The 27,252-nt window shown below is 41.0% G+C and overlaps 1 protein-coding gene and 2 long non-coding RNA genes across 6 annotated transcripts in view; 2 read left to right on the forward strand and 1 right to left on the reverse strand.

Annotated features, from left to right (window-relative positions):
* Nucleotides 1–13,916, forward strand: part of LOC149467738 (uncharacterized) — a 94,359-nt gene extending 80,443 nt beyond the window's left edge. For both annotated transcript variants that reach the window (XR_016311850.1, XR_016311849.1), the window contains exon 3: nt 13,719–13,916. This is a non-coding gene — a long non-coding RNA (uncharacterized LOC149467738). The remainder of the gene's footprint in view (nt 1–13,718) is intronic.
* Nucleotides 11,041–27,252, reverse strand: part of LOC149467739 (uncharacterized) — a 78,239-nt gene continuing 62,027 nt past the window's right edge. For 2 of the 3 annotated variants that reach the window (XR_016311846.1, XR_016311847.1), the window contains 2 exons: nt 14,050–14,127; nt 11,041–12,276 (listed from right to left, as the gene is read on the reverse strand). This is a non-coding gene — a long non-coding RNA (uncharacterized LOC149467739). Of the gene's footprint in view, nt 12,277–14,049; nt 14,128–14,645; nt 14,763–27,252 lie in introns of those variants that run through there. The other variant, XR_016311845.1, reaches the window with a different exon arrangement.
* Nucleotides 23,850–25,777, forward strand: LOC149467740 (uncharacterized). Its single transcript, XM_089671256.1, has one exon. It carries the CDS (start codon nt 23,969–23,971, stop codon nt 25,775–25,777), a length of 1,809 nt encoding a protein of 602 aa, XP_089527382.1. The 5' UTR covers nt 23,850–23,968.

The raw sequence follows: 27,252 nt of genomic DNA on the forward strand, positions 1-27,252 counted from the left end.
CACAGTGCCTTGCCAAGGCTCCTCTGTATACTGTGGTCTTAACTCACCATTTTGAGGTTCCGAGTTGGAACAAATATAGCAATGAAAGAATAAAGGGTAGGTTTGCCTGGAGGGAGCCAACTCCTTAAAGGTACAGGAACACATCAGACACCCAGCAAGCGCACAATGGCAGCTGAAAGCATTCAATGTGTCCCCGCATTAAATTCAATTGTGCAGATAAATGGCAACCACCTCAGAAGAGGTTTGGCACTGCGGCTTTCACATACATTTGCAAGTGTGTGCAAAAAAAGCTTCTCTTTCCGTGCAAACTGTTAGACAGGGCTAAATTGGTTTTGTTGCAGGCTAGCTGGTAAGTGTGCTGGAAATTTTCTGTTTGTAATGTGCAAAGCACCTTCCATGTGCTCCTTACTGTAAAGGCTAGTTATAGATTGGGATGGTTGTCATTCATCTGCACATCTTGACAGTTTTTTCCTGAGGAGACACTCTGGAATGCTTGCTTTAGACATAAAGAGTTAATTACAGTGCTGACCCGCAGTGGCATCCCGAGGCAGGTGCGGGGGGTGCGCGCCACACCAGGTGACACCTACCGCATGGGGTGACACCGGACCTGCTCCACGAAAAGGTAACTTGTAAAGCAAGTCGACAATCCCCACAGGATGGATCGGATCTGAGGATTGGGGAGCATAATGGATAGGACTCCGATCCATTATGCTCAATCCACAGATCCAAACCATCTTGCGGGGATCGTCGGCATGCAACTTATACGGGGTGACACCAGACCCGCTCCACGAAAAGGTAAGTTGTAAAGAAAGCCGATGATCCCCACAGGATGGATCGGATCTGTGGATTGGGGAGCATAATGGATTGGAGTCCGAACCATTATGCTCAATCCGCAGATCCGATCCATTCTGTGGAGATCGTCGGAGGGGATCTCACCAAGTGTTATCGCACCGGGTGACACCAACCCTAGGACGCCCCTGCTGACCCGGTTTCTCCTTACTGGACAGCCTGCAAAGGGGGATTTGTTACTAGCAACAATAATGCTTAAATCTCCTCCTGTGTGTCTGATGTCAGCTCTTTTAACTGGAGACATCACAGGGGATACAGAGTCGGTGTCAACAGAAACCTCTGCAATCCTTAATAATAAAGTACTGGGTTTGTGGTATCTTCACATATACACCAATTTTTAATGTTGAATTTGACTTAAGGACCCCCCTAATAGGTCCCCTTTTACTCCCAGGCCCCATATCAGCAGCATGGGCTAACATGGCTATTGTTATACCATTGGTACCCACAACTTTATAATCCATGGCATTATTTGAAATTCATAACCCACAAAAACAGTAAAAATGTTTGGCTGATAACACTGTTCAACAGGTAAAAAGTTTTGGGCATAAAATTAGCTAATCTTACATAATTTTGGGGTGCTAAAAACGAAAATGACCCAAAAAAATGTTGATTGGCTCTAGTTTCCATGATATATTCACCCATCTAATGACGTAAGCCATTCAAAATTATGATGCAACTTCAGCTGCATATTGCGCAATTGATACTGGTGACCAATAGAAAATTGCATGTATACTGAGATGATGCAATATTAGCCTTTAATTGCATCACTTCACTGCATAAAAGCTGCAGTATCTGTAGCTGATTGTAGTTCGACAGCGTCTTTACATTTCGTTTTATGCTTATATAGGCTACTCAGTAATGCCTCGAACTTGTGTGAATAAAGCAGATAATTTCTGCTATATCTGCGGTGAAATAACTTTTATCTCACAAAAAAGGAGGATAACAGGAATGATTAAGAAAGCCTACAACTTGTAAGAGCTTTTAAGGTGCATCAACTATGATGAACATCAATGGTCGATTTGTGGTGACTTGAAGGTGATTGCTATCCTACTTGGACTTCAAGGTGGATATACTAAGTACTGCTGCTTCCTCTGTGAGTGGGACAGTCGTGCGAGAGAAATGCACTATGCCAAAAGAGACTGGCCATTACGCCAGTCATTGCAGCCTGGAGAAAAAAATGTTAACTATCCAGCACTTGTAGACAGCAATAAGATCTTATTACCTCCATTACACATCAAGTTGGGATTAATGAAAAACTTTGCTAAGGCAATGGACAAGAATAAAGCAGGTTTCAAGTACCTGATTAGCAAATTTCCAGCACTTAGTGCTGCAAAAATAAATGAAGGAGTCTTTGTTGGGCCACAGATTCGTAAACTTATTCATGATGATGAGTTTCTTTCTCTGTTGCGTGGAAAGGAAAAGGCTGCCTGGACAGCATTTGTATCAGTGACATCAAATTTTCTTGGAAACAATAAAACACCAGACTACAAGAAAGTGGTAGAAAAACTCATCCAGACTTTCAGAAATCTGGGTTGCAACATGTCTCCAAAAATTCATTTTCTACATTCGCATCTGGATTTTTTCCCACCAAACTGTGGAGCAGTGAGTGATGAACACGGAGAGCGCTTCCATCAAGACATTGCAGCTATGGAAAGAAGATATCAAGGTAAATGGAGCCCATCAATGCTTGCTGACTATTGCTGGACAGTTGTAAGAGATAGCCCTTTCCTCGAATACAAGAGAAAAGCCAAGAGAAGCAAAACCGACACAAACTGAAGACAAAACTAGTGAGAATCCTAAGTATTAAAATGATTCAACTTAGCTTATGGCTATCATTTTTCTTGGTAATCCTATGCAATATATTATGCCATTTAGGCTTTGTTATGTAGTCAATATCACTTGCTTTATATTTGTGGAAAGACATCTATCTATATAATTATTGTGCATTATGTAGTCATTACGCCTATAGTAGAAAACTTTCTGTTTACAGAAAAACTAGAGCCAATTGACAAATTTCATTGTTATATTTGAACTCAGAATGTGAAATTCATTAAGAAATGGATCCTTTTGTTTCCAAAACTGGCAAAAAATAAAAATTTGTTGAACAGTGTAATTATTGCGATCTTTCCTTTTTTCATCAATGCCAGCACTGATTTTCTGAACTACTTTATACAGTGCAATATGTTTCACCAAGGCTTTTCACCCATTTTGTATGTGTATTAGGCTGCTGAAAATCATCTTCTCATTCAGTGAGTATTGTGACGAACGTGGTGCCCGACCCCTGCCCTTCTCACCAACTTGTGACAAAGGACCAGCCGATCTCACACAGCGCTGTCACTTGCGTAACAATGCCACTCTCAGCTGTACCCTGCACAAAGATTTTCCAGCTCGCAGGACCACAACCAGAGGCGGACTGACAACTCATGGGGCCCCTGGGAAATGGGGTATCATGGGGCCCCTGTGTCCTTGCCCAAACTCAAAAAAGCCTATGAAAAAGGTACCAGGGGCATCTCATGGGGCCCCCTACTGACCTCGGGCCCTCGGGCAGTGCCCGAGTTTCCAAATGGTCAGTCCGCCCCTGACCACAACCTAGGTGCCAGCAGCCTCAGAGCGATGGCCACTGGTTTAAGTTAATTATGCAATTAACCCTTCAAACTCCAAACTGCCACCAGATAGCTTTGGGACTATCAACCCTTCACAATGTTAGCAAGAACAAACGTGAACAATAAATGTCTGTAACACACACTGTCACCAGAGACAGGTATATTAAGAGGATTATTATATACAGTATGCAATAAAAGAGATTTTAGTGAGCGCTACCAAAAGAACAAAAAGGTGTATATATATGTATATATGTAAATATATATATACATACATACATACACACATAAATGTATATGTATACAAATGGATAAGCAGCTGATACACCGAAAGGTAACCAAAAGAAAACCTCCAATAATATATATGTTCAAATAGGTTGGTGCAGCGCTAAACAGTAATACATAATAATAAACATATTGCCATGCAATTTCAAATGAATGTGGATAGGTGATATCACCTCAAGGTGATTAATCGTGATATATAGTTCAAAATAATAATCGTGTGGATGAATCGGAGATCACAGTTCCAAAGTGTGTGGACGTCCTGATCCGGGAGTGACAACAAGTGCAAGCCACACGAATGGGTAAAAAACGCACTCACCAGATGTGCGTTTAAAAATGCACAATATTATATCCTGCGTCATCAGGTTATAGAAAGGTCATCAGATCTCGGGTCAGGTTGCCATACGAATCACTATCCCAGCTCCACAATCGTTTTTTCACTGCAGAATATAAATAGCACCAGTACAGATGTCCTGGCTGTAAGCCCTTATCCCTATGACTATGTGCAATGCACGAAACGCGTCAGGCGGGCAACAGCAATTGGACATCTAACCACAGCATACCCTGAATACATGGTCAGTAACTTTTTGGAACTTTTTGAAAGTTTGTTTTTTACCATTTGCACCTAATATCCTTGAATAAAAGGTACCTTAAGCAATATCACACTATGTGGTCTCTCATTGGGCACTCTGTGTGAGTGTCATCATTCACAGTGCCCTTTTGGAGGATAGATGACCCTGATGGTGATACCTGGTAGCGGTTTCTGGTGACCTTTTCTGTGGAGCTGGGATAGTGATTCGATAGTGATTTAAAATTAGTCAGAATTACTTAGGTGATGGGAAAATTAAAGAGAAACTAAAAATAAAAGAGGAGAATAATACTAGAAGGGAATATGCGTTTTATTCACATTTTAATTGCCAGTTTAAAGAAATTGAGAAGGTCCTAATTAGACATTGGCCAATACTACAGAAGGATAATGTGTTAGGCCCAGTTTTACCAAAAAAACCGAGTTTTATCTATAGAAAAACAAACAATCTAAGGAGCACCTTGGTGAAAGGAATAATATCCCCACCAAAGAAAATGGGTAATATGTTTGATTTAAAAGGATTCTATCCGTGCAGAAAATGCAGAATGTGTAAAATTACTAAAATTAAGAATAGGAAGATTCCTTCTTTTAAATCTTGCTCTACGGGTGAAGAATTTATTATTAAACAATTTATTACGTGTGATACGAGATACGTTACATATATGCTGGAATGTCCCTGTCAATTCCAGTATATAGGGAGAACAAAAAGGAATTTACGGAAAAGGCTTGAAGAACATGTTAGAAATATAATAAAAGGGAAGAAGGATCACAGTGTCTCTAAACATTTTAAGGAATTCCACAATTCGGACCCCAGTCAGTTAAAATTCTGTGGAATTGATACTGTGGAAGGGCATTGGAGAGGGGGTAATAGAGTGAAGAAATTGTCACAAAATTAAACTTTTTGGATTTTTAGGATGAACACATTGAAACCAAAGGGACTGAATATAGAGCTAGACTTGAATTGTTTTATTTCAGATAGATAAAATATGGAGCATGAATTGAATTAAATGTTCGTAATTCTTCTAAAAAATTTTTAAAATATTGTATTTGAAATTTGCAGTAGTTTCTATTTGTAGATGTGTATATGTATATATATATACTTACATATTTTAATTTGATTATTTTATATTTTTATTTTTATTCTAATTTTAATTTATATGGATTATATATTCCATTGAAATAAGTAGAGCGGTGGCTATATTAATAGGGACATATATCGTTAATATATTGATAATTAATTAATATATAGATTGGTTTTATACTTATTAGTTTTATTAAATGTAATTGGTTTTAAATCATATTATAGGATCAGTAGTATTAATACAGTATGACCACTAGAGGGAGCATTAGGCACTTGGATATACATAACATTGTGAATTTATTTAAAATATATATAAGAATAGGAGATGTATAGAATGTTATACCATGTTGTTTGCTGTATCTTATTTGTTTTGTTGTATTGAGAGATGGAGTGGGATAGGGTGGATAACATTATACTATAATAAATATGTTAATTATATTTAGAGGTAGTGAGTATATACTATCTACATGCGAGTAGATCACCTATTGATTCTATGTTTAGAAAGGTTGGGAGTATATGGTTTTATCGTAGGTGACATAAGTTTATAGTTGCTAGCTTTATTTCCGGGTATTGTGGGTCTGCAGTAGGTTATATGGGGTTTTTGCGATGTTTCCCTCATTCAATATGGCGGATTCGGCCTCATCCCATTGAAAGACAGTGGAATATAAGGAGAGACCAATGAGACGTCTGTATCCCTTCAGATGAAGTCCGGAAGTGACGAAACGCGTTAGGGGAGTGACGTCATCACGCACGCACGCTAACCGGAAGTGTCGCCGCGGCCATTTTGTCGGTTGGAAACAATTGGTTTTCAACCTGAGATTGAAATGTTCAGTGCTGGGAGCTGGATATCGTTTTTTTACATGTAAGTGTGGATTAAAATTTGTACCTTTTATGGAATCTGCCTGAAAGAGCTTTTCTTTGTCTATATGAGGAACACCCCGGGATAAGAAGGATGGAGAAATACCTTTCCTGTGTAACAGTATATGCCTGAATATATTACAAGAGGGTAATGGTATTTAGCATCAATTTGGGCTGGAGTATTAAGGGTACTGGTACCTAGTATCACTATTCACTTGTGATTGGAGTGATCACGATTTCTCACGTTTATTTATATTTTATTTTATTGTTTTTTCACTGTTTTTTTGATGTGATTTGAGTTTGCACAGAGTGAAGTGTATATATACTCATATTTAGGGTATTACACTATGATTTTTTCTTTTTCTTTGAGGATATCAAGGAGTTTTTGGAATCGTTTTGCTTCACTGGACACATAAAAGAACTTTTTTTGGGGACTTGGACATTTATTTCATTTTATTTTTCATTTTTGATTATTTCTGATTATATATTGTTTGGGTGGTTTATTATTCTAGATTTAGATTTGATTATCACTTTATTGGATTATGTGGGTTTATTGGATTATGTGTATTTTTTTAGATAAATTGGGTGTATTTAGAAGTTTATCACAAAAAGTAACAAAATTGATTATTTACTTTCTAGGGAGGAAGTAGTGTTTTGTGGTTATTTAGGAGCTTTTGATTGAAAGTCCAGAAGAGAGGTATCCGATAGTGTAGTATTTTTATTAAAGGATGTAATATAAAAACAGGTAAACAACTTACATAAAATATCAAGATGGCCACCGGTCGTTCATAAGGACCGTGCGGGCTAAGGTCACTGTGTGCGGGCACCTCCCTGACACGTTTCGTGTAAGTACACTTTTTCAGGTGCCCATCTGACCACAAAACTTTCTCCCACTCCTTCTCTGAATCATTTAGATGTTTACTGGCAAATGTCAGACTTTCACATTTACATGTGCCTTCTTGAGGAGGGGACCTTGCGGGCGCTGCAGGATTTCAATCCATGGAGGCATATTGTGTTACCAATGGTTTATTTGGTGACTGGATCTCTAGACCGAGGGCTGTTGATGGTTATTTTGTATTTCTTCCATTTGCGAATAATCACTCCAACAGTTGTCTCCTTCTCACCAAGCTTCTTGCTGATGGTCTTATAGCCAATTTCAGCCATGTGCAGGTCTACAATCTTGTCCCTGATGTCCTTTGACAGCTCTTTGGTCATTTGCCCATAATGATGGTGAGGTTTGAATGGAAGAAAGAGATTCTGTGCACAGGTGTCTTTAGGAGCACCTTCTTAAATTGACAGGACTAATCTGTGGCCCACATGAGCACATAGCCAGTCTGTAGGAGCCAGAATTATTGTTGGTTGGTAGGGAATCAAACACTTATTTTACTCACTGAACTGCAACTCAATTTAAAGCATATTTTTTTTTCTGGATTTTTGGTTGATATTCTGTCTCTATCATTTAAAATATACCTATGATAAAAAATGATAGACCCTTCATTTCTTTGTAAGTGGGAAAACTTACAAAATCTGCAGGGGATCAAATAATTGTATTCCCCGCTGTATACCCAGGTCCAGCCAACAATTAAAGTGATCACTTAAAAGTGACTGGAAACCTATATTTTTTTAAATAAAAACATGCCACCAACTTACCTGCTCTGTTCAATCATTTTGCACAGAGTAGCCCCAATCCTACTTTTCTGGGGTCCCCTCTGCCAAGTGCCCCCCATAGCAAGTCGAATGCTATGGGGGCACTCATGCAGGCTCACTCCTAAGACACATCTGTGTGTCCATTGACACACAGAGTAGAGTGTTGCTCGGCTCTGCCCCCTGCTCTCTCCGCACTGGCTGCGATTGACAGTTGCCAATGGCTCCTGCTACTGTCTCTGACGGAGAGAGCCTCAGTGCTGGATCGAGATTGGACTTAGGTAAGCATGTTGGGGGGGAGCTGCACTCAGAAGGTTGATTTTTACCTTTATGCAGTAAAGGCATTAGGTTAAAAAAAGACCTTCAGCCTCTAGAATCATTTTAAGGAGAAAGAAAAGATGATTATTAATTTTAAATTTTATAGCCACCGTTTAAGTTCCAATTTCCAGAAACTGTTAGTAAAAAGCCTGCATAGAGTGTCTTAGTGCCCATGATTGGACTTTATTACTATTGCAACCATTACTAGCACCTGAGGGGCTTCTTTTGAAAACCCAGGGACTATTGATTCTAATGGGAAACAAAGAGGTGCTGATTTGGTGCAGACTGAAGAGTGCTGTAAATGCTGACTATTATTATTAAGGTAGGCATACATGGACGGGCTGAATCAGTCTAAATTTAGGCTGTGAATGGCCCTGACAACACCACCCAGGTTGATCAAATCAACTGAGTTAGGTGGAAAATATTCCCTCAAAGAGTGACTGCATCCTATCAGATGCATGCCCTATTCAGGTATTCAGACAGCCGTGGTTGCTGTGGCTGTCTGAATACTATGCTTGGCATGTAGTGTGGAAGTAGAAATCGATTGCTTTTCTCTCATTCAATCTATGGAATGAATGAGAAAAATCTAAATGTGTATTGCTAGCTTTAGTGGAGGGGGATTTTGCTTATACCAGCTACTGTACCTAAATAAAGCAGAGAGTGATTAAAGATCTTTTGAGGTTTTAAGACCTGTATATTAGAACACTCAGAGCAGCTAGCTGTACTGTGTCATTGTACAGGTGTGTAAGTCTGATAACCAGTGACTAAATAGTAAGTGTTTCTGCTTCAGAATGCAAAAACAGATCCTCTCTGAATGTAGCAACCAGCCCAGAAAACCACATCTGGAATATTACTTCCCTCTGTATTTTATTGTATGAGTAAAGCAAGCCTTAAGATTTCTTTAAAAAGTTTTATAATAAAGGCCAACAGTCTCAAAAAAGAAAAAGAGTTCAAGAAATAAACTACAAAACACAGCAACCTATAACAACTCAACTCATTAAAATGACTAACGTAGGGCCAACATAAGCTAGATTCTGATCGGTTATCAGTTGGCAATTGTATTTATTTCTTTGCTTCTTGCGTTGGTTTATTGAATAAAAAGGTTAGTCTAGCAGGATGTTAGGACAGAAACCTCAAAAGCTTGTGTTGTTTTACTGCAGATAACCAGGGGCGTATCTGCTGCAAGGCAAACAAGGCGTTTGCCTAGGGCGGCAATTTTCAGGGGGGCGGCCCTGCCCCCAGGCAGAAGGGACAAGGGACCAGGGCTTGGCAGGTTAGGAGAGCTTGGCAGGGCTCGGGCGGGAGGCAGGCTCAGGTGGAAGGCAGGGTTTAGACAGGGGTGGGCTCAGCAAGTTTTGAGCAGGGGAAGGTGGGCTCGGCTTATGCCATCTTGAGTTAATGGCAAGCCAGCTGTCTTACCCTCTCTGTGCCTTCCCGGAGCTCTGATTCCCTGTTTTACCCACTGCCATCATTAAGATCCGGCAAGAAGCCCAGAGCCGGACTGACCATTGCAGCTATGCTCCGCTTACCCGGCCTCTCTGCAGCCAGCCGGCTGTCTATTCCATTCACTGCATAGGGCCGGAGGGCGGAGCCTAGAGGTCAACTGACCGTGCAGAGGGGGTGCAGAAGAGGAGACCATCGCTGCAAGGCAGGTATCAGTGCAGCCGCAGACACCACGGACCACAGATAAGGGCCCCTTTACTTGTCAAAGAGAGTCTCCCCCTCTCTCTCTCCTCCCCTCTCTCTTCTCCCCCCTCTCTGTTCTCCCCCCCTCTATGTTCTCCCCCCCCTCTCTTCTCTCCCCCACTCTCTCTCCCTGTCTCCCCCTTTCTTCCCCCCTCTCTCTCCCTGTGTCCCTCCCCCTCCTGCCACCGACGCCTTTACCAGGCTCTACCATGCAGTCCCAATGCAAACGATCAGACTGATCTGTGTCTGATCGCATGCATTGGGAGGCCAGAGGAGAGATTTGGGGTCTAATAGACCATAGATCTCTCCATAAACAGGAACTGTCATGGCGTATGCTATCACAAGGGATGTTGTTCATCCCTTGTAATAGAAATAAAGTTGATCAAAAAAAAGTTAAAAATGTACAGTGTACAAAAAAAATGTAAATAAAGAAAAAATAAAATTAAAAAAAAAATGAAAGCACCCCCGTTCCCCCATGCTCACAGGCACATAGGTCCCTCACGCATATGTAAATGGAGTTCGCACCACACATGTGAGGTACTGCCATGAAAGTCAAAGTGAGAGTTCTAGCACCAGACCTCCTGTGTTACTCTAAACAGGTAACTTGTAAAGGCTTTTAAATTTTGCCTATGGAGATTTTTAGGTACCATAATTTGGCACCAAATGGTATACCATGGCTGGAGTGGGACAAATTCAGATGGTGGGGGTTGCCCGATTTTAGTCTTTCTGGGGAAGGATGGGACGCCCAATTTTAGTCTTGCCTAGGGCAACACAAAACCAAAGTACATCACTGCATATAACAATTCATCTTATAGAATGAAATACTGAAATAACAAAACATCATTTTTTTCTCTGTACTTTCCATTAAAGTACTGAAGTATTAAGTAAAGTATTAAAAAATCATCCAGTTTGATCTTGAACCAGTGAATAAGGTATTGTCTTTATAAACATGACAAAATACATACATTCATTAACAAAAACAAACTCAAAAAATCGAGTAAGGAATTACATTTGCATTGCAGTACAGATACAATCCCAGCATGCATTCAAATGACAATACCTTTTTTTTACCACAGTGCAAAAAAATGAATGCATCTACGTTGCAGCAAATTGACTCATACATGTTGACTGCCAACACGTGTATATCTTGCTTACTAAATTGTGATTGGCTTTCTCAACTGCCTTGTAATTTTTACTAGGATTATAAAACAGCCCATCACAATAGATTGACAATTAAACTATTCAGGCAAGGGGAATTAAACAATAAATGCAAGGGGAATTCTGACAACTGCCATACAGAGGCTATTGTCAAGAGATACTTTGAACCTGTTTTGAGTTGTAATTAAGCTGGGTAAAATCAATGGTGGAGTTAAATAGAGAGAATAACAAATTAACAAAAATCATAATTGGTTGTAACAATATCAACTTCCTGTGTGCTGATTCTCCAGTTGATTTTTCATGTCTTAAAACAGACAAAAAAGTAGTTTCAATAAAAATAAAGATGTTTCAGTACACAAAATGGTAAAATGATGTAAAACAACTTCATTAAAGTGTCATATGAAGTGATTAAAGAATGCTGTACTAACTTAGCTATGATGGCGAGGGGAATGTGCAAAGTGCTAGGTGATAAATGAATTATTACGCTTTGGCCCCTCCCAATTCCATTGGAAACATTACTAACTGCTAGAGGCACCGAGGGCAGGACAGCATACCATGAGCTAGGACGGCAATGCTTACAAAGTATTGGCATCCTCTTACCATCACTACAGCAGTCTGGTTGTTGGGATATTACCCTAATAAGTGACATGCTCAGGAAGGCATAGCACTATTCATATCTTGCTGCAACTAAATACATTTCACAATTAAATTAACAGATTCATTTGCTAATTATGATGAGCAAAATACTCAGGAAAAATTACATTAAACCAGGAGAAAAAGTAAAAAAAGAATGAAAGTACAAGGGTCTGAATTATGGTAAAAAAATATATTTTCATATTTCAGTGCCGCTGAAAGAAAAATATGTCAAATTGCTCTGGGTGACAAACACATTTTTATACACAAGGACCATTATAAGTGGTTTCAGAGCTAAACTATTTTACAGTACATGATACTGTAAAAATAATACACATTCATAAATCACAACTCTAACTACACGTACATACAATTAATTTTGCACTCATTTAAATCACACAAATATATTACTAGAATTAAAGTTAAATACCTATTAATTGAACTCCACATAGTTCAACTAGAGACATCGCTTTTGTCATTGAGGTTCTCCTTAGTTTTTTTCATACTAATTAGCATGGGAATACCCAGTGTTTCTGTCATGGTCATCATTTTCTTTATTTTGTTGTGCTTCTTTTCTTTACCTTTAAAAAAAAACTAAAAAAAAACAAAGGTTAAACTATAAATATGACATAATGCATCTTGGGAGACTTGTTTGTAAAGGCCATGTTTGAATCATATTTATAATTGCAGTGTGTGTGACACAGTCTAAATAAGCCCCAACTTCTATTCCACATGTGCCGAATCCATCCCTCCAGGTCATTTCATGTGGCCGTCAGCTGCAGCACCCCCCTAGTCTTTGCCCCCACCTTGCCTGAGCAGTCAGCAACTGGAAGGGAGACAGAACTCCTCAGCCAGATCCTCCGTCACTCTGTGCAGCCAGGGACAGGCTCATCTCCATCCCCTCCTCTCCTGTCTCAGCAGTCAGTGGCAAAGAAGAGGATTGAACTCCTCCTACAGATCCTGTGTCTCTCTTTGCAGCTTAGGACAGGCCATCTCCACCCCCCACCCCCTTTCCTGTCCCAGCATTCAGCAGCAGAGAGGAGTACAGACCTTCTTTGCCAGATCCTGCATTTCTCCATGCAGCCATGGACAGGATCGTCTCTGTACCCCCTTTCCCATCTCAGCAGTCCACAGTAGAGAGGATGACAGAACTCCTACATATGCTGTGCCTCTCTGTGCAGTTGCAGCATTCCCTCGTTTCTGCCTCCCCTGGTCTCAGCATTCAGCAGACTCCAGTCCTTCTCCAGACCCTACCCTTTCTGCTTCCAAGCTCTGCCCCAAGTTTATTCCCTGCAGCAGCAGTAAGGGGGGTGCACTGTAATGCAATGGAGAGTGGGGGACTCTTGACTTCTGATGGCGGGGGGCTCTTGACATCTGATGTAAGGGAGGGTGGGGAGCTCTGCACATCTAGTCTTACAGGTACAACTGGCCCTTTGAGGACAACCATAATAGTGATGCAGCTAGACATGCTGATGCGGTTAGACACCCCTGTTCTATTCTATTTTCTCTCACTACAGAAGCCTTGGCATTGGTGTAAGACATGAATTAGGGCAACACTTTGGCTAGCATACATATTGAACCACTTGATTTTCATCTAGGCTACAGGTACTCAGTGTGTAACAAATCTGGCCATTCATGGCAATAGCCAAGTTAGGTAGATGTAGACAAGCCAGGAGGCTACCAAGAGTCTACATTTGTTCAGATGTTTCTGGATGCCCTCTAACCATAAATAATTTATTCAGACAGTTCTGTATCTGCGTGGCAAGCTCTTGCCCTGGAAAAGCAGTCATTAGCCTACAAATAGACCAGTTAATGACAGAGGGCCTAAAATGCGCTTTCCCTGTGATCATCTGCACGTACAAGAGGCTTTTTAAATACTTAAAACGAAACTTCATTCTCTCAATCAGCATGGACTATTTCTAATCCTTATGCTGCTAGCATTAGTAAAGTATATCATATTTACTTGTTTTAACCTTTTCTTTTTTTGCATTCCTTCATTAACTTCCTGGTTTCCGTGCCTAAGGAAATGATGTCATGCATCCCAGGAGTCTTCAGGAGGGGAAGGAGCTCAGCCAATGCCTGAGCGAAGGACAGATGGATTCCAGGAAGTAACTGCTATGTGAAACATCTGCCCTTACTCAAGATGACCACTGCCAGAAATGCCAGGAGGTGTTTTTCAAAATGTTTTCTTAGCAAAATAAAGCATGGAGACATGAATGGATGGAGGAGTTTGTTTTGAATATTAAAAATGAATTGTATAGCATTTTTGGTTTGTGGTGCTCAGATGCAGTGCAGTTCCACTTTAAGTTGGAATCTAAGCATTTGAATCTGAGGTTTAAATCGTCTTAACTTACCCAATCTCCTTCACCTTCTGAATAACCCAGGGCAAGTTAGGTCTGGAGTAAAGAATCTTGCCTTCTTTTGTGATAAACCTGGAAGAAATACATAGTATTTGAGAACACTTCATAAGTGTTTATTAGCATTAAGATATAAACAGCAGATATGCATATAATCAGAAACTCATATCAATGTAAACATTTGTTAAAAGTTAATTCTACAAATATACTGTATGAATATAGCACAAAGCACAGCACCTACCCTCCCCACAATGCAGCACTTAGGACCTCAGCAGCCCATCACCAGGATCCAGTACAATCACATGGGGTGCAATTATCCCCAATAATGGGTATTTTTGCCCCACTTCCATTCTCTTCCAGCTCAGTGGCTAAGTAATTAGCACTCCTGCCTGGCAGCACTAGGGTCGTTGGTTTGAATCCCAACCAAGACACTATCTGCATAGAGTTTGCATGTTCTCCCTGTGCCTGCGTAAGCTCTTTCAGGGCAGGGACTGCTGTGAATGTACAATATAAATGTAAAGCGCTGCGTAAATTGAGGACCCTATACAAGTACCTGTAACAAATAGTAAATAAATTCTAATCTTAATACTTACATCACAGCTTCAACACAAGGAGGAGCTGCTGTAGGAGGAAGTCCACTATAGGAACTTTGGATTTAGCTGAGGAGACCTTGGTGCAGCAGGTGCTAAATTTATCAGTGTCTGCAAATAATAACAAGTGTAGAGAATTAACCATCACGGGAAATTCTATGTTATTAAAACAAAATGTAAGGTGACAGCAAACTGCATTTCATATACATACCATTTGATATTTCATAAAGGAATATCTCCACCAAAATGAAGAAATCCCCACCAATTCAGCTTTTGGGTTGGTTGGTTGTTTGCTTTTGTGCCTTAGTCTAGAACAGCAAGCCTATAAAAGGTATCACTTTCTTACATCTAGATTCCCAATATATTTGTTTGTTCTTTTAAATGAGGAATCTGCTACATAACATGACACATCAATTTAGCTAGTGGATAATGGCTTTGCCAATTGGTCCAAATTGAGGATTTAGAGGGAATATTTTACTAATGGCAAGATTGCCTTTTAAAATAAAATGGTGAAGGATCTGTATATAAAAATCTTCAGAAGAGGTCCTGAGTAGTCTTTACCAGTCAGTCATGAAGGGAAATGTATGTCTTTTAGGTCTGTCATTTTGTTTTTCCCACTCCATTTTATATTCCATGTTGATTAATTGTTTTGTATTATAACCAGAATGAGTTAATGAAAATATGCTGTCAGTTATGTATTACAGAACTATACTCACAAAATTCTTCTATCTTTAATCTTAGCTTAGCCTTGGTAGAGACAGTGAAAGTATCCAACTATTTCTTTGTATTAACAAGCACCTGTTTCTGTTATGATACAATTAAATGTCAAATATTTCTGTCCCATGAGAAAATAATTGTTTGTTACTTATAACTAATTACAATGCCTGAGAAAGATCATGTTCACAGCCTTGAAAAGTATCTAGCCAGATTCTATTGTATGTAGCAGATAAGTTTTTATGTAATATTATAGACATTCCTTATTCCTGGGAAAGTTAAATTTTGTTTCTCATCATTATTCAGGATTGACGTAAATGCTTGTATTTGTATTCAGCCAATCAATTACTGAGAATTAAGTTTTTCCCAGATACTCTGTGCCCCCCACCTTTCTTTTTTGTTATAGTAATCCTCTTCCCGCTAATAAAAAATGTAGATTAATTTCACCTACACTGTGTGCACTTGTCTATTACTAAGGTGAAGTTAGTCTTCTGGACGTCCATACCTTCAAACAGACTGATCAAGACAGATAGCCAGGGGCTAGCGACAACCTTTCAATTGGAGGTCCCACCGAGATCGGGAGGTCAACCCGTTTGCGGTCACCCGGTAAGATAAACAAAATCTGTCTGTCTGTCCGGCTGTCCGTGGGCTCTGACTAAACTCTCGATCTCTGAACTGACAGGAGTATTCTGGGAATACTCCATTGAGTCTCAGGGAGACTCAGATAAGGAAAGGTGATTTCTGTAGACGGGGTCTACATTTAAAATACCTAGACAGGGTCTAGGTTAATTACAGAGTCTTAACTAGTCTGTTGAGGGTAACCAACTTTCTTTTCTTTGCTTCTATTATCAAATGCATAGAGTATAAAATAATTTATTTATGCAAATAAGTGAACCCGGTTGGTAAGTGAACGGGTCGAAGTTATTGAAATAGAGTCAATATTTAAGTTCTTACTGTCTATCCTTTGTTGAGAGTGATAAGTGGTCACGTGTCACTCGACCCGCTCCATACTGTCAGCACGGCTGAAGTACCACTGTGACTAGCTCACGTTTATGGAAGGTGCACCAAAGTGAAAACTGCGGTGGCAGCTGAGCACTGTGAGCATTCCACTAGATCTCACATATGTGTGGTGTATTGATCCAACATACCGGGGTAGATGTAGGAGAACACATAATCAGACACATTTCCGTTGACCCTTACAACATACACCAAGCGTCTCCTACCATAGATAATCCAAAACAGTACTGTAAAAGACAGTACCTTTATAAACATAATTTTTCCTTTTTAATACATAACGATTTTATTGGGCGAACTTTAGCAGATTTACGATTTTTTATTAAGTCATTTAACAATTTTGTAGGACCAATATGGGAGGTGGTAAATCTAAATCAATTTCCCACCCCCCTCCTCAAGCTGAAGAGACATGCAAGGACTACATAGCTCGTGTCTGTGGCACGGACTATTTCCTCATTAACCCTTTTGTAGAAAATCTTTCCGGGTGGACTGAGTCCATGGGAAGTTGTAGTCCTTTCCCTACGAACGGGGCAAATGATTCCTTCCATATGGATATGGTAAAGGGGCTGTGTTTAGGAGATGAAGAGGCATGGCCATATTTTGGTCCCGACCCTCAATGGGACCATAATTATATGGAAGAAGGAGGACTAAATTGGTTAACATATGCTCCACACTGGTATGAGACAACTGATAAGGGACAGAAAGTGAAAAACAAAAATAGTCAGGTTAAGTTTCACGAACTACAAAATAAATTGACAGCAAATATTAAGCCCAACAAACCTCCTCCATATAAACACATCTATCCCTCTTTATCACAAAAGGACATAGATGAACTTATGATGACTAGTGCCACCCTATTACCCCCACCACCCACTGTTCCCACGGTGCCTGACCAAAGACAAGACGTTCCCGGAGCAGACGGTTCACCCGTCATAGCAGACACAACAACTCATGACCACCCAGAACAGGAATCTGACGAGGAGGAAGGTCCTCCTCCCTCGAGACATGAGACACAACCTGACTCCACGCAGTCCAAAGCCACCCCAAGACGGTCTGTTTTAAAGATAGAAGGACAGGTAGGAATACTAGCAAGAGTAATGAAGCAACACACCTGCCATTTATGACGGTTGGGGAGCAACTCTTAAAGAAACCAATCGAAATCGAGGACATTAATAAAATAGTGAAACACTGTCCCAAACCAAACACGGCACCACAGGGCACCATTACTTACTTAAAGAAAGCATGTAGGGGGAGAAATTACACTCAGGAGGACATGCGGTTAATCATAGACGGAGTTGTAGGGACACACTCTGGATGGGATTGGACAAAGGTACCCTCCATTAACAACATTCAAACGGGTGACCCCAATGCTAATCCCATTGTTCCCTATCCCACAGCCTTCACCTATGCCCTTAACACCCCAGAGGGACAAGAAACCATGTGGCAGGAGATTATTGATCATATGACGGAGATCTTTAAAACCAGATCCTCCCTTTCCACTGCTATAGCCTGTAAACAGAAGGGCTCTGAGACCCTTACTGAATTCTGGAGGAGATTTGATGCCTGTTGGACTCAGGAAGCGGGACTGGAGAAGACTAATAATGCCAGCCTCCTGATTTCAACATGGATCAGTAATACCCTGCCACACTTGACGGTCCCAATAAGGCAAATGATTCCCTCATGGACGTCCGATACACTAGATGATTTTCAGAAACAACTTTATGATAGAGAAGCTGCAGGATGCTTTGACATCAAGAAAACAACGCCCTCTACACATAACTACGAAAATATCCTCGCACCACAGAGAGGAAACCATCCCCATGGAAGAGGTAGAAGGGGAGGACAGACAGGTAGAAGCGCCCCTAATAAATACCAACAACCCCAAACTCACCACAACTTAGATTTCTCACCGGTCCAAGACCCACAGGTTTGCTATAACTGTGGCAGGCCAGGACATTGGGCCAGAAACTGTCCACAACCCAAAAAGAAACAACAACCTAGGAATGAAAGCGCAACAATCACACAAAAGCCAGCACCACCCCAGTTCCCCATAGATTGGAATAACCACCAAACCTCACGTTTCTGAAGGGGCCCGGAGGCTGGCATCCCGACTTTTCCTCAGATCACTGACAGTTGGAGGGAGGCTCCCTTGATTGTTCTCAACATCAATGGATCCTCCATTCCATTTCTCGTTGATTCTGGGGCAACCACTAGTGTGATATCTGAAGAACACTATGATGGTCCTAGAGGAAAGTCGGAGCCTTCTGTGGGTATAAATGGGATACCAACAAAAACTTACTGCACAAGACCACTCATCATTACAACAGATGCAGGAGATGTGGTAACCAAACATGTGTTCAGGATCATACCAGGGTGTCCTGTAAATCTACTAGGGAGAGACCTCTTTGACAAATTAAGTCTTTCCATTTCAGTCTCCCCACATGGTGGAGGATTACAGGCAGAATCTCCACTATTACCCATCTCAATCCCCAGAGGCAAACATCAGGAAGCCCTACCCGAGATCTTGGCTTTCCAGGATCTCCCAGAAGAATTATGGGCTACAGAAGAGTTTGACACGGGTCTAATCTCCTGTACCCCATACAGGGTCACCTTAAAACCAAATGTGGCCCCAGTGTTTCAAAAACAATATTCCCTGTCACAAGAGAAAATTGAAGGTATCACCCCAATGGTTGAGAGGTTCTTACAGGAAGGTATTCTAGAAGAGATTATCTCTCCCTATAATACCCCTGTGAACCCGGTAAAGAAACCCAATGGTACATACCGATTTGTACAAGATCTGAGAGCGGTTAATGGCCTGGTGCAGCCTATAGCCCCCATAGTACCAGATCTAAATGCCCTTCTCACTCGCATACCACATGACGCAGCAGTATTTACTGTAATTGATCTTAAAAACGCCTTTTTCAGTGTCCCAGTTGACAAGGAGACAAGACCCATTTTTGCTTTTTCCCTTGATGAGCGGCGCCAACTGACCTGGTGCAGAATTCCACAAGGCTTTGTGGACAGTCCCGTGGTATATAGCATTGTTTTACAGTCCACTCTAAGGCCCTGGCAACCCCCCCAAGGTTCGGTAGTACTACAGTACGTCGATGACTTGATGGTCTGTAGTAAGTCATGGGAGTCCTGCCAATCAGATAGTGAATCACTGATGTTATGGTTATGGAAGTGTGGTCACAAAGTGTCTAAGCAAAAGTTGCAGTGGTGTAAGGGACAAGTACAGTATTTGGGCTGTGTCTTCACAAAAGGTCAAAGGAGAATCAGTCCTGAGCGCATCCATGCCATCTTGGGCCTGGTCACCCCACAAACTAAGAAGGAAATGCTGTCCTTTCTTGGAATGATAAACTACTGTAGGCAGTGGATCGCTGACTGCTCCTATTATGACAACATTTTAAGACAAGCCACCCTGAAAGATGCCCCAGACACCATACACTGGTCTAATGAAATGTTACAAGCTTTTCAAACTTTAAAAAGGTCTATGATTGTCAGTCCAGGTTTAGGACTCCCAGACTACAAACTTGTATTTCATGCGTATGCTAGAGCAGTGTTTTTCAACCTTTTTTGTGCAAAGGCACACTTTTTTCATGAAAAAAATCACGAGGCACACCACCATTAGAAAATGTTAAAAAAATTTACCTCTGTGCCTATATTGACTATATATAAAGTAATTCTCTTGAATAGGAATCAAACACAAAGAAATTATTTTATAATTACTTTATTATGAAATAATAAAGTATTTTATAATTGGACCCGGGGGCCGGACCAAGAGTAGATGAATGATGTGTATGTGTCATCCATAGTAAGTATAGTAATATTCCCCCATAGTAAGCATAGTAATTAATCCCCCATATAGTAATTCATCCCCCATAGTAATTCATCCCCCATAGTAATTAATCCCCCATATAGTAATTCATCCCCCATAGTAATTCATCCCCCATATAGTAATTCATCCCCCATAGTAATTCATCCCCCATAGTAATTCATCCCCCATATAGTAATTCATCCCCCCATAGTAATTCATCCCCCATATAGTAATTCATCCCCCATAGTAATTCATCCTCCATAGTAATTCATCCCCCATATAGTAATTAATCCCCCATATAGTACCTTTACCCCCTCCCTCCTAGATTGTAAGCTCGTAAGAGTAGGGCCCTCTTACCCCTCGTACGCTGTCTGTCTTTGTTGTACTGTGCCATGTATTGTCCCCCCCTATTGTACAGCGCTGAGCAAACCCTTTGGCACTATATAAACTCGTAGTAATAATAATAATAATAATATAGTAATTAATCCCCCATAGTAATTCATCCCCCATATAGTAATTCATCCCCCATATAGTAATTCATCCCCCATAGTAATTCACCCCCCATATAGTAATTCATCCCCCCTATAGTAATTCATCCCCCATATAGTAATTCATCCCCCCTATAGTAATTAATCCCCCATATAGTAATTCATCCCCCATAGTAATTCATCCCCCATTTAGTAATTAATCCCATATAGTAATTCATCCCCCATATAGTAATTCATCCCCCATATAGTAATTCACCCCCCATAGTAATTCATCCCCCATATAGTAATTCATCCCCCATATAGTAATTCATCCCCCATAGTAAATCATCCCCCATAGTAATTCATCCCCCATAGTAATTCATCCCCCATATAGTAATTCATCCCCCATATAGTAATTCATCCCCCATAGTAATTCATCCCCCATAGTAATTCATCCCCCATATAGTAATTCATCCCTCATAGTAATTCATCCCCCATAGTAATTCATCCCCCATAGTAATTCATCCCCCATAGTAATTCATCCCCCATATAGTAATTCATCCCCCATAGTAATTCATCCCCCATATAGTAATTCATCCCCCATAGTAATTCATCCCCCATAGTAATTCATCCCCCATAGTAATTCATCCCCCATATTAATTCATCCCCCATATTAAGTCCCCAAGCCCCCCCTGTGTCAATTCACTTACCTTTGCTCCGTGCGTTCCTCTCGCCGTCTTCCCGCGCCGTTCCGGTGTAGCATGAAAATCTGTCTCCTATGAGGATCTGTCCCCCTCGACGTATCTGCGCATGTGCCAGTTTCAGGCATTAGCAGCCGATCGGCGATCTCCGGCACATGCGCAGATACGTCGAGGGGGACAGATCATCCTGACAGTATCACGCTCCGCGGGCTGGATTAAAAGGTCTATGTTACGGATGAAATTGCAATTTTTCCCACGGCACACCAGACAATATCTCACGGCACACTAGTGTGCCGCGGCACAGTGGTTGAAAAACGCTGTGCTAGAGAAAATTGTAAAACCATGGCGGGCGTGCTGGCACAAGAACACGGTGGCAAGCTACGGCCTGTAGCTTATTTTTCAAAGGTCATGCCTCTCCAAGTCCAGGGACTCCCCTCACGTTAGCGACATGTGCTATGATAGTGGAAATGTCAACTGTTCTCACATTAGGCCACCCCACCGAACTTCATACTTCACACGATGTAGTTACTCTTCTTAAGGGTATACACACACAACACATGTCTGCCCAACGACTCAGCGGATATGAGGTCATTTTGATGAGCAACCCCATGTTGCATATCAAGTATAGCGCAAACAACTCAGGTCCAGCAATGATCCTAAACGCACTGTTGGGTCTCAAATCGTCAAACGATCTGGAACCCGGGGCTCATGACTGCCTCAAATCCATTGAGGCTAATACTTCACCCAGACTGGATTTATCAAAGTTTCCAATCCCAAATGCTGATGTTGTTTTCGTAGATGGCTCCTGCACTAGGCCCAACGATAACACTTACCATGCTGGCTATGCTGTAGTTAAACTCCCTAACACCGTTATAGAAGCAAAACCAATCACTTTTCAATCAGCCCAGGCTGCTGAATTGATTGCTCTCACTAGAGCATGTGAACTGTACAAAGACCAGTCTGTCACTATTTACACGGATTCCAAATATGCCTATGGAACAGTATATGACCATGGTGTATTATGGTCTCTCAGAGGCTACATAGGAGCTGATGGGAAAAAGATTGCCTATTCCCAACTAATAGCCAATTTGCTCAAGGCTCTCACACTTCCCAAGGAACTTGCTGTCATACACTGCAGAGCACATACCAAAGGGGACGATGATATAACAAAAGGTAACGCTCTAGCAGATTATGAAGCAAAAAAGGCGGCTCAACAGCAACTTGCTTTACTACAGATGCCCACTCTATGCCCCATCCTCCCAGATGATTCCCAATTGATCACAACCTTGCAGCAGTCAGCTTCCACAGAGGAGCTCAAAGACTGGTGCTATCCTATTTTACAGAAGAATCCAAAGACTGGATTAATCTGCAAAGAGGGGAAACCATGCATCCCACGGTGTAGCGCCCCGATATACATTGCACAATACCATGGGATAGGACATATAGGATGGAAGGCAACCCTAAAACAACTCCAAAAAGATTTTTATATCACAGAAGTGGCGGAGTTAGTACAAGATTATGTGAAAAGATGCATCACATGTATCAGGAGTAACCCAAACAACCCAAATAAAGCCATGCATCAACACCTGCCTTACCCCACAACACCTTTTACACATCTTCAAATTGACTTTACACACATACCCCAACCAAAGGGAGGACAACAACCAGCTTGTGTAGTCACAGATGTGTTTTCCCGATGGCCAGAAATGTACCCCACAAAAAGAGAAGATGCCAAAACAGTGGCTAGATTGCTCACACGGGAAATAATACCTAGATGGGGAGTGCCATTACAGATCGATTCAGATCAGGGTCCAGCTTTCACCTCCCAGATCTGCAAGGAGCTGGCCAGATCTTTGAGGATTGAGTGGAAATTTCACATCCCATATCACCCACAGAGTTCAGGGATAGTGGAAAGGATGAATAGGACTATCAAGGATAAGTTAAGGAAGGCAACAGGAGGCACATATAATGACTGGAAAAGGTATCTCCCAGCTATATTGGCAGAAATTAGGATGACACCAAACAAGACTACAGGATACTCACCTTTTGAAATCCTTATGGGAAGACCATTCCCTACCCCCTGGGCCAGGGATATATTCATGACAGGAGACAACTATGATAATATCAGAGATGAATATGTAAGGAAGCTTATTGAAATATTGATAAAAACTGAGAACGATGTTATCCGCAAGCTCCCGTCTTTTCCACAGGAAAATACCCACCCGTTCCAGGCCGGAGATCGTATTGTCGTAAAACAACTGACGAGAAACAAGAAACAGCAGGATTTCGCCTATGGACCAGAAACTACGGTCGTAGCAGTAACCAGAACAGCAGTCCTCACTGAACATAGCCCCACCTGGATCCATGCTTCCAGAGCGAAGCTGGTCGAGAAAGGCCCAGGACCAGACCCAAGGGAAACAGGAAAGGAGGTACTAACGGGGGCAGAAAGCCCTGACCTCGAACAGGACAATCAAGGAAAGGAGGTACGAACGGGGGCAGAAAGCCCTGACCTCGAACAGGACAAGGTGCTGTTTATTAAAGGAGGTGAAGCAGGTGATACAAATCCTCGAAGAGTGAGTGAAGCCGGTAACAAAGCCTCTGAAAATAATCAAGATGAGCATTCTATTAGCCAAGGACTCTGGCAAACTATGGATTCTCCTGGGACTGATTACATTTTTAGTGTTTACCCCAATATGGATAGTGACTAACTGCATATACTCCCCAGAGGATTTGGGTGCTGTTCAGGTTATATGTGGTCACAACAACAATGATAAAAACACCTCAGAAAAACACACATTTGATAAAAACACCTCAGAAAAACACACATTTGATAAAAACACCTCAGAAAACGCACACCCAATACACACTAGGACCAAAAGACAAACCAATGTACCAGCACAGAAACCAAAGGTTGCTATAACCAGAGAGGGGAAGATTATTACATTGTGGTTTGACTCTTCTAATACCTATGTTGCTACCTTTTCTTTCACCTATGACGACCTAACAGAAAAAGGGGATGAAGAGAGTAGCAGGAAAAGGGCGCATAAGAGGGAGGGAATAGGTTACATTTGTGTAACTGATGATTATTGGGGGAGTAACTGTGATTATTGGGGAGCAGTGGGATGGAACATAGGAACTGACTGGGGATACAAACCTGACACAGCCATAAATAAGAAGGACAAGAACGGAAAATCCCTCATAAACAGAATGACTCTTACCAAGCCCAATGCCAAATATACGCTTACCATAGAAAATCCCAGCCCTAGTGATTCGGGAATGTATGTATTTGGGTTATACTGGGGAGGAGGTATATCAGGCACAAGGGGGAAATTTAGGATACAAGACATGCATAATAACAATGATTATAATCCCCTGAGGCCACGTATCAGTACAATTAGGGATATGATTGCCATTGCTGATCCTTCTTTCGAAGATACCGTAGCAGCGGAGACGGGATTTTCAGATGTAAATCTTTGGTTAGAATGGATGAGGTACAGTGCCCTGCAGTACAACAAGTCTAATTGTTATGTCTGTGGAGCAGCCAGACCCCATGTGGGAACAGTGCCACTAAACCTTCCTGAAGATGTTGAAGAATGTTTTCTAAGTCTTTTTACAGGAACACATGACAAGAATGCTTCCTGTGAAACCTGGAAAGCAAACTATCCCATAGTTACAAAAAACCCCAAACCAGGCAAAGGTTTGCAAATTTACCCAGGGAATTATACCTGCTATAGAGGAGTGGCAAGGAAAAGAAGTTTTGGAAATTTTACAAAAGGTTTTTGTCACACATACAGCAACATCTCATCTAGGCTTTTACAGAATCAGACACAATCTTTAGGTGATATCTACTGGATTTGTGGTGATGGTAAGATCAGGTCTAGATTGGAGAAGGAGTGGTCTGGTGAGTGTGCTTTGGCCAAAGCTATTATGCCCCTGCATATTTTTAGTGAAATTCCTTCTGAGATCCCTGAAGATGTAACAGGAGGTACTCAGAGGTACAAGAGGGAGGCCCCGATGGGTAGTTTTGACCCACATGTGTATATAGACGCCATAGGGGTTCCAAGAGGGGTCCCAGATGAGTTTAAGGCCAGGGACCAGGTCAAAGAAGGTTTTGAGTCAATCATTCCAATCATCACCGTCAACAAGAATGTTGATTGGATAAATTATATATATTACAATCAGCAGAGGTTTGTCAACTACACCAGGGATGCATTGAAGGGGATAGCGGAGCAGTTGCAGGCTGATTCCACCATGACCTTTCAAAATCGTATGGTCTTAGATATGATGCTTGCAGAAAAGGGTGGTGTGTGTGCAATGATAAAAGGAACAGGTACTTGTTGTACCTACATCCCAGACAACTCTGGGCCAAATGGCAAGGTCGCTATGGCTATAAAAAACTGTCTGATTTGTCGGAAGAGTTGAAAAGGAATTCAGGGATCACTGATCCATGGGATCAATATTTTGGATGGCTCAAGGGATGGAAGCAGATGCTAGTACAAATAGCAGTGATTATTGTAGTCACCCTGATACTTATAGCCCTGATAGTGTGCTGTGTGATTCCCTGTATAAAGAAGCTTATGAACAAAGGTATAGATATGACTATGTACGAGGAAGAAATCCAAGAACAAACTGCCCCACTGAACCCAAAACCCAAAGAGTACAATAGTTATCTAGCCAAATACAGAGAGAAGCAGAAAAAGAACTATGTTGTATAAGGGGAAATTAAAATCATATATGTAAATAATGATTATAAGAGGGGATTGAAGGGAAATGTATGTCTTTTAGGTCTGTCATTTTGTTTTTCCCACTCCATTTTATATTCCATGTTGATTAATTGTTTTGTATTATAACCAGAATGAGTTAATGAAAATATGCTGTCAGTTATGTATTACAGAACTATACTCACAAAATTCTTCTATCTTTTATCTTAGCTTAGCCTTGGTAGAGACGGTGAAAGTATCCAACTATTTCTTTGTATTAACAAGCACCTGTTTCTGTTATGATACAATTAAATGTCAAATATTTCTGTCCCATGAGAAAATAATTGTTTGTTACTTATAACTAATTACAATGCCTGAGAAAGATCATGTTCACAGCCTTGAAAAGTATCTAGCCAGATTCTATTGTATGTAGCAGATAAGTTTTTATGTAATATTATAGACATTCCTTATTCCTGGGAAAGTAAAATTTTGTTTCTCATCATTATTCAGGATTGACGTAAATGCTTGTATTTGTATTCAGCCAATCAATTACTGAGAATTAAGTTTTTCCCAGATACTCTGTGCCCCCCACCTTTCTTTTTTGTTATATTAATCCTCTTCCCGCTAATAAAAAATGTAGATTAATTTCACCTACACTGTGTGCACTTGTCTATTACTAAGGTGAAGTTAGTCTTCTGGACGTCCATACCTTCAAACAGACTGATCAAGACAGATAGCCAGGGGCTAGCGACAACCTTTCAAGTCATATGAAAATCGTCATTTTATGGCTGCATGATTAACCACTTGCCTACCAGGCACTTATACCCCCTTCCTTACCAGGCCAATTTTCAGCTTTCAGCGCTGCCGCACTTTGATTGACAATTGCGCGGTCATGCAACATTGTACCCATATGAAATTTTGATCATTTTTTTCTCACAAATAGAGCTTTCTTTTGGTGGTATTTAATCGCCACTGGGCGCTTTACTTTTTGCGCTATAAATTTAAAAAAGTGCAAAAAATTTGAAAAAAAAAAAAAAGTTTATTTGTATCTTTTATAAAATTTTTCAAACAGGTATTTTTTCTCCTTCACTGATTTGCGTTGATGAGGCGGCACTGATGGGCACTGATAGGCAGCACTAAAGGGCACTGATAGGCAGTACTAATGAGGTGGCACGGATAGGCGGCACTGATAGACAG

This window comes from Staurois parvus, unplaced genomic scaffold (assembly GCF_062004578.1).
Source record: "Staurois parvus isolate SC_StPar_1 unplaced genomic scaffold, SC_StPar_1.0 ptg000102l, whole genome shotgun sequence".
NCBI classification, from domain to species: Eukaryota; Metazoa; Chordata; class Amphibia; order Anura; family Ranidae; genus Staurois; species Staurois parvus.